Source organism: Zootoca vivipara, chromosome 8, assembly GCF_963506605.1.
Source record: "Zootoca vivipara chromosome 8, rZooViv1.1, whole genome shotgun sequence".
Classification (NCBI taxonomy): Eukaryota; Metazoa; Chordata; class Lepidosauria; order Squamata; family Lacertidae; genus Zootoca; species Zootoca vivipara.
This window is the reverse complement of record NC_083283.1, coordinates 17,321,626-17,340,158: the sequence shown is the minus strand read 5'-3', so window position 1 is coordinate 17,340,158 and position 18,533 is coordinate 17,321,626. Positions and strand designations below refer to the sequence as shown.

Here is an 18,533-nt window from a genome sequence, read left to right as displayed (position 1 = left end):
TGAAATTGTGGACCCGAGAGGGAAAAAAGACTTGTTTGGAACCATCTCAGCCCCCGAGTCCGGCACCCCTTGAGGTACAGCGGCATTAAGGGGAAGAGCGCTTTGACAGCTGTCAAAAGCTGTCAAACTGTCAAAAGACCGGGTGGATTAATTGCATTGCTGTGAACTGTAAAAATTGTTTGAAAACGTGATAGAACTATTTAAATTGGAAGTAAGAATGGATTTGGGACTGAGTTAAGAACTAAGGAAAAGAACAGTCAAAATGGAGTCGATCGTCTGAGAAAGGAATTTTCCAGTACCCATTGTTCCCTACCCCCTGTTTATCTGCGGTTACGAGAAGTATGAAAACAAAGCTTTCTCGAGCCTTCCAGGAGACTGTGCTGAACTACTTGCTGTCATGGGAAGACTTTTACAAGGAACGGCAACATCCCAACTTATCACCAGTCGAGATTGAAGTCCAAGTCCAGGACTTAGAGGATAACTTAAATTTGGAGACTGCAGATTTTGAGACTGTGTGTGAGGAGAAACAACTGGATGAAAGTACTGAAGAGGACTTGGACTATGACAAATTTGTTTGGGATGAAGCAAAATATGGTTTCCAAAAGGAAGAAATACAAGCAGAACAAGAAGATGAGAGACAAAGGGACTTAAAGATTATAGGAATTGAAGATCCTGGAGGGGTTAAAATGTGGAGTGGTGTTTTTGAGGGATGGGAAGGACAGGGGCAGGGGGGGGCAAAGGTCTGGAGATGGATTTGGGAAAGAATGGGTGTGGGGTAAAAATTCTAGTTAAAAGGTATTGTTTTGGTTTCTGAAAGCCGGTTTTCGAAATCTTGGCTTGACAATGGAAATGCTGAACCAATTGGGGGGGAAAGACTTAGGGAGAGGAGATGGAATGTAAAAAAGAAAGGGGAAAAAAAGTTATGTTTCCTTAAGGGAGTTTAAGAACGGCTTGGGAAAGAACTTTTAAGTTAGTGTAAATGTTTGTAAGTTAAGTGAGGTGTTTTAGGCAGAAAGCTGCCTACCCCCCTCTCCCTACTCTGAGGCACTCAGTGGCAGGGGGTGCCCAGATGGGTGAGGAGGAAATGGAACCTTGGAAGTGCTGTGCCCTGCAGGTTCCTCTTGTGGCAGGAGGGGACCTGTGGGAGGGCAGCATGAAAAAGGAGGAGGATTGAGTTAATATTATAAGATTAAGATTTGAAACTGAGTTGGAAAATTCGCCACAAGTAATTAGAACATGTTAGGAAAACCATGAGGAAGACTACCGAGGGAGTCGCAATTAAGATGTTAAAATAATAAGAACTGGGAAGTTTTAACTTTTCCCAATTTTTCTTTTGTTTTTTTTTTTGTCTCTTTTTTTTTCTATGTGTTGTAGGTTTGCAAGTATGATTATGAAAGAGTTGGGGGATGCAAATCCCCATAACTCCTTCCTCCATGTTCTCTCAGTGGCAGGGGGGGGATATGGGGGGAGGAGGGAGGGGGGAAGCAGAACTCAATTCATAATTGGACCCCTTTGATTCTTAAAGCGCACGGGTCCCACTGGTGGCAGAAGTGGACCGGTGTGTGGAGGGAAAAAGAAGGGACAGTGTTATATTATATGTTTTGTTTGTGTCTGTCTTGTTTGAAAATCAATAAAAATCTTTTTAAAAAATAAATAAAACCCTGTCTTGTGGAACACACTGCCCATTGAAGCTAGACAGGCACTGATATTGTACATGTTTTGTAAGGTGCTAAAATTATCCTATCTTCAGAGAAAGATGAGTGAACATATAAGCAGTATCACATTTCTTTTGGAAATGTTGTTTTCATCTGTTTTATTTATTGTATTTTGTTGTTGTACACTGCTATGATATAGTCTCTAAGTCCCCCCATCCCCCAATAAACAAATTAGACATATATTTCTTCTGCCTCTGGCACTTTGGACTTAACAGCTGCTAAATTTGGATTTGAACTCTTGCTTGCTGGAGAGTGTCAGCCTTGAATGTGGGAGACCAAGGTTCTGAACTCCACCCAGTCATGAAACTCACTGCATGTCCTTGGGCCAGCCACAGTATCTCAGACCAACCTACCTCACAGGGTTGTTTTGATGATAAAATGGAGGAGGGAAATACTATGCACACCACCTTGAGCTCCTTGAAGGAAAAGTGGGGTATAAATGGAATAATTCATACATTACAATATAATAAACAGTTAGTGTAAGCTGTCAGAAAATTCTATAACATTATGTAGAAATGAATAACTGTCTGCATCCAAATAACTCTTGCGCGGAGCAGACCCACTGGAATTAATTTATGGGTGTGTCTACTTTGAGTAGAGAGTAGGCCTTAGTTGCTACAACGAAATGATTCGATAATCTGTACTTAGCTATTAGAAGGTGAGATTTATCTACATGCAGGTATTGATTAGGACTGACAGTTTGGCTTGAGGTGAAGCTGTGCAAGATGGAAAGCCAGCTCAGGCAGGGGTCAATGTGGCTCAAAAGTGAATGGAAGAGGAATAGATCAGATACCTTTCAAAGAGGAGGGTTGGCAGGTTGTATTTACCTTGACAGTGATGCTTATTCTGTGGACAAGAGGTGTATGAGCAGATGGGGAGTTGATACAGCTGGAAAGTGAAATGGCACTAAGTTGACAAATGCCAGTCTAAAGGGCAAGCATTGCTTGAGGATCAGCTTATCTTGCTCAGCAGCTCCAGAAGAGTGTAGGCCAACTGGAATATTAGTTCTTTCTCTGGAGACAAAATTGGAGATGGCAGCTAGCCTGCATGTTGGCTTCCTTTTGTTGAATTAAGGGAAATGCTTTGCTTGTTAAAGCAGGATTGTTTCAATGGCCAGGGCACTCCCTTGATGTACAGCCAACCAACAAAATCACAGAATAGTGTTTTTTATTGCTATGGACATAATTAGAGAAAGAAATCTCTCTGATAGCTCGATGTCACATAAGAACACTGGATTTTTGTCTCTGTTCACCACTTTTGGCTGGAAAAGAAACAGTGACCTAGTGAGGCAGGGAAAGGGCTACTGGGAAACAGTATGTTTAACCATTTGGAAAGGGGAAAACAAGGAAATGGTCATGTCTGCACCATACGTATGCTGCATTCACAACCATGGCATCCCATAAAGAATCCTGGGAGCTGTAGGTTTTTTGGGGTGCTGAGGGTTGACAGGAAACCCCCTTCATAGAGTTACAATTCACAGCACCCTTAACAAGCTGCAGTTCCCAGAATTCTCTGATTGTTGTAAGTGCTGTAAGAGTGCTTTAAATGCATGATGCGGGTGTGACAAGCTATATTTGATTTTTAAGGCAAGTTCCAATCACACTGAAGTGCAGAAATACCCAGAAGGATATAAGAAGAACCCCAACAGATCAGATACATGCACATTCCCTTTTTGGTGAACCAGATGCCTCTATGAAGCATAGAAAAGGGCTGTGCCTGTTCCTTCTCAGCAGCTGGCATTTTGCTATTAGAGCTTTTCCTATTGAAATTTGACACAATAGTCCTTCTACCTGTGATCTATTTCTCATCAGGTTTTTGAAGCCCAGTAACCAACCAGCTTAGGACAACTAGGATGCACGGAAAAGCAAATTTCAAACTCTCCCTAGAGAGCTGCCGAAACCTGTGCCTCTGAAGGCAGTGTTAAGATGCATTCAGTTTATTAGCTGGACCACCAGTTAACCAAATAATGTTAACCCCCCCACCACCTCAATTGGCTCTGAGTTGGGAGGTTCCCCACCCACCCCTTTCCCTCGGTGAGTGTATCACTCTGTTAAGTGAACTTAATGTTTCGTCACAATACTGTGTGGAAATGGCATTGAGCTAGATCCCTTAAGCCTCCCCTACTGCTCAAGGTAGGGTTGCCAGACTCAATAGAGGACAGGACTTCTGTGCCTTTAATTGCCCTGCTCTCTTTTGAGTCTGGAAACCTTAAAGAGAAACCAGCAGACCCTTTGCTTGGAAATTAAACAAAGGGTCTGCTGGTTTCTCTTTAAGGTTTCCAGACTCAAAAGAGAGCAGGGCAATTAAAGGCACAGAAGTCCTGTCCTCTGTTGAGTCTGGCAACCCTACCTTGAGCAGTAGGGGAGGCTTAAGGGATCTAAGGGGTATAAGGTCAAGTCATATTCCTAGCCAGGTGGGGCCTAGCCTTGCCTAAACACCTCTCATGGTTGCACAGGGGGATTGTGAATGTTTGATCTGCACCACGCATTGGTCTGACACAGATCAATTCCCCAAGCGCCTTGAGTGTTTTCCAACCATCAGGCAGAATTCCATTTCAACAGCAAGCACTGGGTGGAATGATGATCTCTTCCTTGCCCTACTGCCATGCCAACCCTGCTTACCTGCTCTATAATCAAAGTTGTGGCCTGTTTTCACACAAGACCATTGTCTAATGTATTCCTGCTGTACCCACAACCTGCCACACAGGTTTTAACCTGCTGCCAATAATATGTTCATGAGGGCACCAAACGGGTCTCATTAGAGAAAGATTTCTACATATGGAGTGTCACAGCTGAAAAGGCTTGCCACCCTCCATAGCTTCCTCAGAACAGGCACATTGTGGGTCCAGGTCCATTGGGAGATTATTTAAAGCTGATATGCTAGCATAACAAGAATGCAATTATCAACCCCAAGCCTTTACAGTACAGTGGTCTGCAAGCCTTTCTAACTGACAAGCTACATACTCCAAATAAATAAGCTAACTAGATACTTCAAGAAAGTATATGCTTAGTTCTGGTGCATTAAATACTAAAGTGGGTTAAAATGACAACTAGGGCAGATATAATCATAAACTAAAAATATTTTAAAGTAGATTATTCTTTACAGCAAAGACAAGAAAATAACTAGTCTGGAAGATTGCTACTTCCAAAATACGACAGGCAAAGACATAAGAAACCCTGACTGAGCGGCTTCTGCAAATTCCAATGCCTTTAAAGTCAATAAATAGTTAAAATGACAGAACTATGCTAAAATTCAACCTTGCCAAAATAATTTGTGCCCCCTTGGCCTTCTTAAGCTTAAAGAAGCCTGTAATCCACTGGAATTCTTTAAACAACAGCTGAGAAAAAGTCAAAATTAAGATATGGAGGAAGGGACACCCATGGTTATCAGGGTTTATAGGATTAATGGAAAAGGTTCTATCGCTAATGGGGGAGGAGGAAGAGAAGAAACTGTAAAGTTCACTGACTTTCTCACCAAAGAACAAAATGCAACATCAGGTCAGAAAATTTGAAGCATCTGTATAAAAGGAACATTTTAAAAACAACATATAGTTTTCCAAGTTGCAGACAATTATCGTACATTCAGAAGTCAATTCTACATACAGTAAATTGATTTCCAAATAGAACAAATGTATAAATTGCATGCTCCTTAACTGTCCTTATTAAATGGGGACATCCCATTTTGGGGGCTATGCTCTCAAGAGCATGGTACTCAACAACGTGCATTTTGGGGTTCCGCGGCCCCCAAAGACACGTGTCCTTTGAGCCGCAATCTTGCTTGGGTCATGTGACTTGCACAGGATCACATCCCAGAAAATGCAAATCCTGGTTTTCTGTGGTGACATGTTGGAAGGTATGAAGTCGCTCTTCGGTCCAAAGACTTTTGATGTGGTGTGCAATTTAAAATGTTTCTGATCAAGGAAGTCATATCAAAACATCTATATCTATATGTTTGTTAAATTTCACTTTTCTCCGAAACCGCTTGACCGATTACATTCAAATTTGGCCACAACGTCACATGTGAATACGCGAGTGTTTGCACATACTTACATTGGACAGATGCCATACCTGTGACAGGTAAAAACCTGAATTTGTCCACCCTCCAGTGGACATCAAAGGAACAGACACCATTGTGTAGCAATAGGGCCATAATCCCGCCCCCCTCCCACTCCTCCTAACTCCCCATTGAGACTTCTCCAGAATTGCAGCCGACCACCCCGAGACCCACCCCACCCAGCAAACAGGCCACCCCGGAGACCACACTGCCGACCAACACCCAGACTGCCCCGGGAGTCAGGCCGCGCTGCCAACTGGGAGCCAGGCCACCCCGGAGGCCACGCTGCCGACCAGGAGCCAGACCACCCCAGGAGCCAAACCGCCCCGGAGACTGAGCCACCAACCCCCCGGGAACCAGGATGGGTCCCACAAGCCCCGTTCTCGATGGAGCCCACACCCCAAGAACCGATGGAGCCACACCCCCAAGAACCGCAGGCCCAGGCCTGGCTCGGGCCCCGACATCCCTTCCACTCCACGGAGGACTATCCAGGCAAGACACGACATATCAGACCCGGCCTCCATAACATTACACTGTGTCGACTTGCCCCACTAACCCCCCCCCATAAATTCCACCTCGGGCCCCCTGACCACCTCCATATTACACTGAGTCTCCAACACCACCCACCCTCAAGAACTCCGAACCATGCCAACTTCCCCACTACCCTCTATACCTGAGACACCCCTACTAATATTGCACAAATGTGTACAATATTTTCCCATTTTATTATGCTTCCCCATTTTATTTTATATCTTTCAAAATTTCTTCCTTATTTCTCAGTTCAATCAATTTCCTTTAGTACATCGAAATAACGCCTCGCAAAAGAAACTTAGGTCATCATACTCACAGACTGCAAACAACGCAACAAGTAATTACAAATCAAACTCAGGAGGAACGTTCATCAACAAGGGGGGAAGATGACGTCATGTGCCGGGGGAAACAGAGAGAGGGGTGTAGTTACGTCATACGCCTGCCCTGGGAAACAGGGACCCTGACTGGACCACAGTAACGCGTGGCTGGGTACAGCTAGTCATACATACATACACACACACACACACACGAGGTTTCCACTCATGCAAAACATATGATGAATTTAATGAGAAACAGAAAGAGTTTATTTAAGAGTAGCAAAACTTTCCTGAAGGGTTTTGTACATGTCAAACCCATTCTTTTCTTTATTAATAATTTAAAAAATTACAATTTCTAACTACAAAAGTATTCTGTCTTGAGAGACAATGGAGTGCACCTCTGGGGTGAAGTTAAACTGCTGTGTTAACAGCACTTAAGTGACCTTCCAAGGTGTGCAAGCCTGGGCAGTGTGTATGGATGTTCTGGGCTGCCCAGATGACAAGACTCCTCTCTCTGCCTCATTGATGTAGTGCAAAGGAAAACAGAGCAATATGTTTGGCACCAGCTTGGCTGCAGGAGTTGCCAGCTGGAGGTGTACAAGACTACAAAAGACAAAAACAATCAGTAAACAAGAACTGGTGCTTATTAACCAGAGGTGGACAATCTCAGACCCAGGGGCCAAATGCAGTCCTCCTAGTCTCTCCATGAGAGAGACCATTTGGCCCATCCTTACTTATGATGGCATCAATATTCATTTTTGTGCTGTACTGTACCAGTATACATGGGGAATGGACTATAGAAGACTATAAATGGCCTATAAAGACGTGGTAAACAACAGAGAATTCCTAATGCTTTGGTTTCATTTTGCAAGCATAGTTCCAGATGGTTAGGAACTCCAGAATCCAGAGACCAGTTCATGGGAAAAGAGTTTTGGCCAAAGCTTTGAAGTATAAGATCTTTGGAAGAGTAAGAGTTAAAGGTCCAGCTTGATTTCAGTTTCAATTGGTTAATGGAAGGGAACTGTCACATTGCTCCAAATTACAGCTCAGTGTTGGGATACAAAGTGGCATTTCAGTGCATTCTTTATGATAAACTAGCTGGCCCAAACCAGGCAACATTTTGACACATTAAAGCTTTTGCTCTGCTTTCCCCATATTTGAAAAGTTTCTGGAAGAAGAAAAAGAATAAGAGAGTGCATTTTTTGTTTGCTACCATTGTAGAATGAATTTAAATTTCATTTTATTACACCTATAAAATGTCTGCCACATAAAGAGCAAGCAAATAAAGTGTGTGTAGTGCCACGAAATATAAAACAATCCCTAGATACTAAATAACATACTGCTATACATTTCATAAAATAGAAATCATTTCTCACCTTGCACTGATAGAAGCAAAGAAACAAAGTGGCTTGGCTAGCTTTTTTTTTTTAGAATACTAGCAACCAATAAGGGAAACGACTTCAAACTATTTGCATATCAACCAGATTCTCAAGATGTTTAATGGATTATATGTGCATCATTTGGGAAATACCCAAGAAGCCCTTGTAAAGTGTTTTGGGTCTTAAAACAGTTTCAATATTGTTTTAACCATTCCTCCCAGTTTTTCTGTTTTCCCAACCTTAGGTTTGCCACATTTATTCACTAGTTTGTGATTTTCAAAAATAAAAAGTGCACTTCTTTTCATTTTCCATAATATAAACAATTTGTATGCAATATTGCACATTATTCACTTTTTTTGCAAGCAATTTCCCCTAAATAGCATGCCTTTTAATATGTTATAAAGAGACATTCCAACTCTTACAATACTAGCACCTGGGGCCGTCCAATGAAGACAAATCTTGGAAGGTCCAAGGCAGACTTTATTTATTATTATTATTATTATTATCATTCACATGGTGCATAATTAACTATGGAATTTGCTACCACAAGATACAGTAATGGCTTTAACAACAACAACAACAACAACAACAACAACAACAACAACAACAACAACAACAACAACAAACAACAATTTATTATTTATACCCCGGGTCATCTGGCTTAAAAAGAGGATCAAACAAATTCATGGATTTGTTCTGGCTATCAATGTCTGCTTGTCATGATGGCTGTGTATTATGTCCAGAATCAAAAACAGTATGCCTCTGAATACCAGTTGACTGCAAGGGTGCTTCTCGCTTTCTGTCCTAAGTGTGGGCTTATCTGAGGAATCTGGTTGGCATCTGCAAGAATGCAACACTGGGCTTGATAGGCCTTTGGACTAATCTAACAGGGCTCTTCCTTTAGTCTTATGAACACAATTTAGTTGAAACTAAGCACCTTAAAAATCCAAATGAAAGACCAAACATTGAGACAAATAGCTTGATCATGCCCACTGTCTTTTAGTGAAAGAAGCAGAGGGCCAAACTGCCTTTTGACAATGCATCAAAAATAAAATGCATCTTCAAAATGAAGGCAATAGAATATTATTTGATGTGCTAGCTGCTGCTTTTGTCTATAAATAGAGCAACCTTTTAAAAAATAAAAGTCAGAATATTATCCCTGATTATCAAACCATCTAATTAATATAACCTTTGCAGAGTGACAATATTATATATAACTATGACCTTATTTATTAGCCTTCCGTGAATCATTTCCACCACTCTGCAGCACGTTGCAGCCTGCAATTTCTACACTATCTCAAAAGTAAAAGGTGATATGATGAAGCTGCTGTCATGTTTCACTGTTAAAAATGCCCCAATCAAAATTAATATGTCAAGAGAGAAAAATGTATTTAAAAGCTGGTCATGGGCAATGCACAATGTAATTGACCACTTCACAACACAATAAATCTAAATCGTTCTACCTTCAATTAAACCTATCTCCTTTTTTCTTTTTTTGCATTTCTAATAAACCCAATAAAATTACATTATTTTAATGAACACTGGCAGTTCTAGTAGATCTGGTAAGAAGTGGAAGTTTTTAAAGTTATTACCGTTCCTGCATGACAAGAATATTGAGAGTCAATGAATTTGTTTGCTACGATTGGTTATTTGGATACTGAACTGAAAAGTGGAAGTTTTTAAAGTTATTACCGTTCCTGCATGACAATAATATTGAGAGTCAATGAATTTGTTTGCTACAATTGGTTATTTGGATACTGAACTGAAAACAAGCAGCAACAGGACGGAATAAATCCCAACTCCTTATCCATCATTCACATTTGTATCCCACCCTTTCTCCAAGGGCAGGATCTCAGGGCAGCATCAGGGTATCCCGATTTTACCTTGCAAGAACTCTCTGTGTAGTAGGTTAGGCTCATAGATCAAGACTGCCCCAAAGTCACTCTGATGGCAGCAGTGAGTGGTGATAGTGCTGGGTGGGGTTAAGCCCAGGAGATCCCGCCACCCCCTCTCCACATACATGGATCAGCAGCAGTAGTCAATAGATAGTGGAAATCTGATCTTTTGCTCCCCTGCACAGATCCAGCCTCAAGAGTCCATTGTAACATTGCCGGTTACACTGTGCACCCGGCTTCCCGGTGGCTGCTTACTGAGAGTGAGTGGTGATTCTTTATTGGAGTCAGGTATTTTAAAGGGTGGGATAGTCTATTCTTTTAGTACTGTGGCTGGTTCTGTTGAGGTTATTTTAGTGTTACATTTTGTGGGTTGAATGCTGCTTTTTTGTTTTTTTGTTTTTTTTTAAATACCTTACATATTTTATTGGAAGCTTACTTGGTAAGGTTTTGACCCTTAATGACAGCCTATGAATGTTTTTAATAAATAAGGCAAAACCAAAGGATAATGAGCATGCAGAATTTCACCAGCATATAGATATCCACCAGACAAAGGTTACCAGATGTCCCCGTTTCCTGGGGACAGTCCCCAGATTTACACATCAGTCCCCATACAAAATCCATTGAACTTGAAAACTGTCCCCGGATTCATTGAAAAAAAAAATCTGGTAACCATACACCAGACCAAAGTACATTTTCTTTTCTTTTTAAGAGGCAGTACATCATTTTCAGTAGGTAATCTCTAAACCTATTTTTAGAAGGCTTCTGAAGGCAGCCCTGTTTAGGGAAGTTTTTAATGTTTAATAGATTATTGTATTTTAATATTCTGTTGTAAGCCACCCAGAGTGGCTGGGGAAACCCAGACAGATGGGCAGGGTATAAACAACAAATTATTATTATTATTATTATTATTATTATTATTATTATTATTAATCAGGGGTAGAGAACATGTGGTCTGCTAGATATTGCTGAAGTGCAACTCCTATCAAAATCATTGACCATGTTGGCTTGGTCTGATGGGAGCTGGTGGCCAACAACATCGGAAAGTTCACAAGTTCCTCTACCTACCCCCACTAAACATGTATTTAACAACAGCTCACATGTTAATACAACAACATACTATCTTACAATTTATTTTACAGAATAAGTAGTGCAAAGTGGTTGGCATTGAGCATTGAGTTCACTCCGACAACATAGCAAATTTCTGTAATGTATGAAGCTGAGAATAATATCTTCTTCATCCTCCTTCACAAACCATAAGCAAGGGGTGGACACCATTTACCAGAAGGAGAGATTGCCAATCACCTGCAATTATTTAATCAACTTTTACTTGAACTCAGGACTACCACCACTTGGCTCAAGTAGACACACAGGTTCATGGGAAAATAGAAAGATTATGAAAGAGCAAAGATGCTCCTTCCTTAATTAAAAGTTCATTCATAGGGAGTTTTAGGACATTGACAAATGAAACTCCCTATGGATGATAATTTAATCAAGGAGGATCTTCACCAGAAACTGGAGGAAAGTAATAAGGAGCTCATTACAGAGTAATCACCCTCAATAACCTCCAGCAAAGCCACACATTGTATAAATAAAACAGTGTGCTATTAAGTGACAAGAGGCCTGATAAAATTGATTCTGTTTAAGGGTATATGCAGATGTAGCTTGCCTAGTGAGCCTATTGCAAGGGTGCATTCCTTGTTACTGTTAATTGAGCATCTCATTTTTGATAGGTGGGAATATATGCAGATAGATGTTAAGTGTCATAAAAGGATAAACTGCTTCTGTGAGTAAGTTTTCTCAAATTTCCAAGGGCAACCGCTTCTCCACAAGTATGTAAAATAAACGGGTTCAGCCACAGATAAGCCTTTTTGCAGTAGAAACAGTTTTAGTCAGAGCACTGTATGTCTAGAACAAATAGTATTAGTTCTATTTTGTGACTGGGAGCGGTCACCGGGACTATATAACACCAGTCCTAAAGGATCTACACTGGCTCCCAGGTGTGAGAATTGTGGGATGTGGGTGGCACTGTGGTCTAAACCAGGCATCCCCAAACTACGGCCCTCCAGATGTTTTGGCCTACAACTCCCATGATCCCTAGCTAACAGGACCAGTGGTCAGGGATGACGGGAATTGTAGTCCAAAATATCTGGAGGGCCGAAGTTTGAGGATGCCTGGTCTAAACCACTGAGCCTAGGGCTTGCCGATCGGAAGGTCGGCAGTTCAAATCCCCACGGTGGTGTGAGCTCCCGTTGCTCGGTTCCAGCTCCTGCCAACCTAGCAGTTCAAAAGCACGTCAAAGTTCAAGTAGATAAATAGGTACCGCTCCGGCGGGAAGGTAAACGGCGTTCCCGTGCACTGCTCTGGTTTCGCCAGAAGCGGCTTAGTCATGCTGGCCACATGACCTTGAAAAACTGTATGCAGACAAACATTGGCTCCCTTGGCCAGTAAAGCGAGATGAGCGCCGCAACCCCAGAGTCATTCGTGGCTGGACTTAACTGTCAGGGGTCCTTTACCTTTTTATCCATAAATACCTTGTACTAATAACGAGTATTTCTCAAATGACTTTCACACAATTTTGCTTTGTTTTTAGGCTCTTACTTATCAATATATCTCTGTTGTTTCTGCTAGATCTTTACCATACCACCTCCCAGTGTTGCAGCTATTTGCCTCCCCAACCTGAATTTCTTGTTCCCATCCAGCAAATGAAGCACAATTCTTCAATTCACTTTCCTGTAATGCGAATTGACTTATTGCTGATAGCTAACATAGGAGTGGCTAACTTTTTCAGTATGAAGGCTGCATTCACCTTTGTTGAGCCCTTCAGTGTCTGCATGCCAGTCTGTGTCGATCAGCTGAGCTTGAGCTTATTTAAGTCTTATTGGAAGTCAGGTGTGCAGCCCTAATTTCAAATATATTAGCTTAAAAGAGGTGGCAGATCATACGATTGATACACATATGCAAATCATTTCAGCAGTCACTTTTTATTGTTATCTTTTGCATCATAGCTGGTAAAAAACCCAGGAACAGATAGTGAAAGTGAGCTTGGTTGCAAATGAAGCTTTTAAATATTTTTATGTGCGTTTTTATTCAGAGTGTAAGAGACTTTATGGATTTGTTTTATAATAGCTATTTATTTTGATGGGTTCTAACTACCACAAATGATTTTTATTGGCCTAACTGTTGGTGAAAACTGACACATTGTTATGTTTTATGCATCTCTTAAGTAATATTCTTTAAATGCATTGGCCTGTAAGGGACCTATTTTAATATGATGATTGATTGATTTTGTCAAATCAAACATAGCAATGAATGCTTCCCTTTTTTAGTTAGAATAAATAGATGCTGGCATTATAGTTCAGAGGAGTGTACGAAAATACTGGAATCCGATCAGAAATACTAACACACACCATTTTTCATTCGCAGCGAATTTTTCCCAGTTGTGCTCTAGAAGCAGCTATTTCTGCTCGTGAGATGGTAACTGAAAGTAAGTACATTGTCTGGAAAAAAATAGAGGATACAATCCAACCAAGGTCAATCACTTTCTTGTTATTGGTGGTTTCAGTGAGGTTAATCATGTCTCCTTCCACTGAAGTCAGTGGTACTTTGAAATGCTTCCCTTTGAATGGAAATTGCTCTTTAATCTTACCTCTGCAGATAGGAACTGGAAAATCCCAGGATGCTGTGTTGACTGAATTAGCTATACAGGTGAGCTGGGGGTGTCCATCCAAGATGTATCCTGTCACACAGCTGTAGCGGATTTTGTCACCAACATCAAACCTTGTACCATACAAGACACCTTTAGGTGGGACTCCAGGATTTCCACAAGAACTGCTCTGTAATTCTGTAAAAGAAGAAATGGATCGTCATTACTACAAGAGAACATAAGTGAAATAGCATATATTTGAAACACCATTGAAAAAGCCCTGCAAACACTCTGCTTTGCCCCTGCCCCATTCTGTCACTTTTAGTGATGTTTCCAGGTCACTTCCAGGTTCGGTTCGGCAAAAATGCATGGATGCGCGGTCGCAGACATGTTGGATTTGCCTAAAACGGTCACTGCCTACATTACATGACAATCCATTCTTAGGGGGGAAAGGTCTCTGATGCATAATGTCACAGTATAGACAGTGGTTAAAATAATAATGGGTGAAGCCAACTCAATAAACCAAAACAAGTAACAATTCCTTTATAGCTTTCATAAAAGAGTTCAGGGCAACAATCAAGTAGAGTCAATTTCTACTAGCTAAAGAAATTATGATGCATTTTAGGGAGTAATATTGCAGCTCTACAGAAGCCCCGCAGGAGATAAATCAGGACCTTGAGTACTGAAGATAGATAAAAGAAGTGTACTGAGAATAATTAACCTTTTGAACTGTTTTTTTTTTCTGGAACCAGAAAAATAAGGGTCAGAGATACAAGTAATTAGCAAGTAATGAAAACTGAGACACCAACACTTTGTTTTTTTAGTCTGCAGTGACCAACAAGCCAATTACACCAAGAAGAAAAAGCAACTACACAAGTTTAAAGATAAACCACATAACATCAATGACTGCATTTTGTCCAATGATGGCCATACAATTAAACAGCAAGATTTCAACACCTTTTAATCCTTTTGTGTGTTTTTTTTTTTTGTACTTGGCTGGGAACTCACAAAGTGTATAAATTATAATCTGAGGTATCATCACTGAAGGAAAACCTACTTCCATATCAACCTGCCCAAAGGCTAAGGTCATCCGAAAATGTCCTTCTCCAAATGCTTCAGCGAGGCTGATATCACCTACGGATAGAGTTATGGAATTATCTCCCCAAGAGCCTGGAATCAAAGCTGTTATCATTTAGATGCCAGACTATAACCTTGCTATTCACTCAGCCATGCTCCTGATTTTTCCACCTGCTGCTTTTATTTATGGTCTGCTTTTAGTATATTGTATTTAAAATTTTGTTTTCATTCTTTTGTTGTTGAAAACCACCTTGGAAGCAATCATGATAAAGTGTAGTATTAAAAAACAACAACACCACAACCTTGTAACTTTTAAAACACAATTGTAAATAACAAAGGTCCCACTCTTATGCCCACCTGCTGCGTCGCTGAGTTCAATGGGACTTTATTCTGAATAGACACGTATAGAATTGTGCTGTAAAGATGCAATCCTGCACCCATTGGGCTGGGAATGCACCCCGGTTCAATGGGGATTATATCTTGGACATAGAGAATTTAAATAGGTTTAGTAATGATATTGAAAGGTGAAATTCAATGTTGTGTTATGGTGACTGCTCCTGCAGCTTGCTAGATGGAATGGTTTTCCCTCTGCTCCTCCCAACTGTTCTTGGGGTTCTCCCACCCACCAAGTCATCATTTGGGTGCACCATGGGGCATAAAGGAAGGAGAGCGGGGAGCCCCACTGCCCAAGGGCTTGCACCGACAGGACTCATTAGGTGAATCCTGTCATTTATAACTAGTTCTGCCTGCTGGAAGGGGACTTTGGGGGTGCATTTCTAAAACACAAGCAGGCCATGGAGCAAGGTTCTCCTGCTTAAAGTAAAAGGGGGGGGGGAATCACTCAGGGCAAGTGAAAACCCTCAAAGCACATCTAAAGTAGCTGCATTGATCTATCTCAGCCGCCATCAGCTGACAGCATTCCCTTTTCTCTCTCTCCCCCTGACTGTGCTCTCCGAAATAATATGTGAACACGTTAGAAGTTCTGCCACAACTGATTGCTTATTGCCAATGGATTGCTGGCTCTAATGGGGAAAAAGTGATGAAGTTGGTGGAATCATTTGGCCTAGCTCCACAGAAGTCAATGTAATAGACTAAATTCCATTATCTGAATTCTTGGCTCACAATATTTAATTTTCATTCATTCTCCGGTTCCTCCCTGTTTTATTACAGCTCTGTCAACATAATTGCCAATATATTTAAAAGAATTTACTCGTTAATTCAGAGGATATCAGATTGCATAATCATTCACTCCTGCTAGTAGGTAGCTCAGTATTCATTTCCCCCCATATTCTCTGGACTCCACCTTTCAGTAAAAAATGCCAGTAACAATTTTATTTAACCTATAAAAGCAGGGAAACTTCCTTTCCTGTAAGTACTACAGATACATAAATAAGGGGAAACAACTTGGTTGAAGCCATTTCCTTCTTCTGGTCTATTGGGCATACAATGTTTCATTGGCTGGCACATCAGCTAAAAGTTTCATTGGTTTTCAAAAAAAAAATTTCTTTTATGCTTAAGTAGCAGATATTTTATATATTTTGCTTGCTAGTGCACCAATGCAGACTTCCAAGTGCATGGAATGTGAGCATTGTTTTAATTGCAGAAATATGTTATGTGGATTCCTTAGAGAAAAGAAAAAATCTATGGGTTTGGCATTGTTTTGTCATTTCAGTGGTTTGTTGGCGTCCAATAAAGTAAAATGAGAGATTAGTAACTAACCCCAAGTTCTCCCTGTTTCGACACCAGTTTTCATTTTTAAACCTGGAAGACCTTTGATCATTTCTGAGAACAAGGAGCCTAGAAAATTACCTGCCCTCATCCCTGCTAAGCCTAAAATAAGCTGCATCCTTTTACTTCCCTTCCAAGCCAGACAGTGGCAGGTTCAGATGCACAGGTGTGCAGAGATCTTCAAAAGGAAGCATTCTTCCTTCTCCCCATGATAAGCAGTACATTAGGAGGTACACCACAAAGGCTGTTGCGAAATGAGTTCTTTTGAGGGCTGCTGGAATTGCAACTGAGACAGAGAGAGCCCCATGCCCCAGCAGCCAAGGGGGATTTTATCCCCAATAAGCAGCATGTCAGGAAGCATACGGTGGTAATGTATCAAAAGCATTGGCTAAACAGAGCAATCAGCAAGATGTCAACCCTAACTCCTGACTGGGGTGGTAAACACACATCTGCAAGTGGGCCTACTGCAGTACCTTGCCTAGAGTATGTGTGGAATAATTTTCACTCATCACTATTTTTCACTAATGGGGGGAGAGGAAAAACACAACTGGGGGAAAGAGAGGAGCACAAAAGTCTGCAATGTACTGCTAATTGCCATATTATGCACGGGAGATTGGAAAACAAGACATCAAAACTAGAATATTGTTGGAAAGACAGGCCAACTTCCATTTCATTCCCCCATTATAGTAATACTCAAATGCAGCGGCTCCAAGTTGATTGATGTACCAAGTAAACCAACTGAAGTTTTTACCCCTAATTCTGGAAGAGCAAAGGAAAAGTATTCTAAACACAGGGTCAGATTTGCCTGGTTTCTGTCCAAGCAGGACCAGCAGAAGCAAGAGTAGTTGGTGCAATGTAACAATGCACAGCTTTGGAAAAACTGAAAGTAATATAATGCTAAATTTTGTCATTGTGGGTGGTACCACACGAATGAAGAGCTGCTGTGTGTCACAACATAGACATGGCAGGCCTAATTCCATGCCGTGCAATGAGCAACGGCAACTATATAGTGCGACATACTCAAAATCACGTGCCACAAAGACAAAAGCTTTCTCTGAATTGTGAAACTCTCTATTTGTTCTTAAAAATATTAATTCCCACAACTAATTAGAATGGAGAAAAGGAGACTAGCTTGTAGTCTTTTTTTCACCAATTACTTTTCACCTGAGATACAATACTGGGCCCCAAGCACAAATAATTAGACTCAATCCATTAATTAAATGTGTTTGTACAGAGACTTTGAACGTACTGTAAATTCTAATTGCATCTAGCAGATGTAGTAATTTATCTCCCCAAACCTCATCAATCCATCCCCTTACTTCATTAGACGCTATACACAGTTAAAGTATGACTAGTTCTGAAAGCATAATTTTTATCCCTTCCAGCCCATAAATTAAGTTTTAATAAGTATTGATAGTGAACATTCCAGGAAATGTTTAGGAGAGTCAGCTGCCTATCTGTATTTCTCGTAAAAGTTTTATTTTTTATCTCTTTTTTAATTTGACTTATATCCTGCCTTTCCTCTTGAAAGACCCCAGGGCAACAGACAGGGCAGTGATAAAACATGTTTTTTTTAATGTTAGATGCAATTTGGAGTTGGATTCCAAAGAGCTATTTTGGACATGTCTTTAAAGTCTTTCACTTATGTTGGTGAAGGTTCTTTTAAAAATAAAGAAATAAAATAAAATAAGCAGCTGACCCCCATACCACTCACTATCACACTTTCTGCTTATGACATTCTCTTCTGTTTCAGAAGTAATTTTCCCTGACAAGAAGGGAAAGCTGATGTTCAAGACACATGTGCCAACATATTTCTCCGGGGCATGTGAATTTCATATTGTGGTCCTCCAGATCTTAACGAATCTGTTAAGGCAATTTTCACATACTTTCCCTCCCTCCTGAAGCCCCTCCAAATCCCCCCCCCAAAAAATAAAAAATAGAAGTGCTCTAAAGGGTAGGAGGACTCTCCAGAACAGAATCAAAGATGGCATCAGAAGTTGCAGGATGAAGGGAGATGCACTGCAAGTTCCTTCCACTCCTTTTATTGGCAGAGTCCTTCATTTGATCAAATACTCTTCGGTGGATGGAAGGGTAGAAATAGATGCAACCTACAGAGTCCAGTTGAGCCTCAAGTTTTTTGAAGAGCATAGACCTTCAATGAAGTGTAGGTGTGTTCCCATGAAGAAAGATGCAGT

The 18,533-nt window shown here is 40.9% G+C and overlaps 1 protein-coding gene across 1 annotated transcript in view; it reads right to left on the bottom strand.

The window, feature by feature from the left end:
• CSMD3 (CUB and Sushi multiple domains 3) overlaps positions 1-18,533 on the bottom strand; it is a 584,303-nt gene that overhangs the window by 397,709 nt on the left and 168,061 nt on the right. Inside the window, exon 4 of the mRNA XM_060277658.1 lies at positions 13,537-13,731. Coding sequence (XP_060133641.1) covers positions 13,537-13,731 — 195 coding nt within the window. The remainder of the gene's footprint in view (positions 1-13,536; positions 13,732-18,533) is intronic.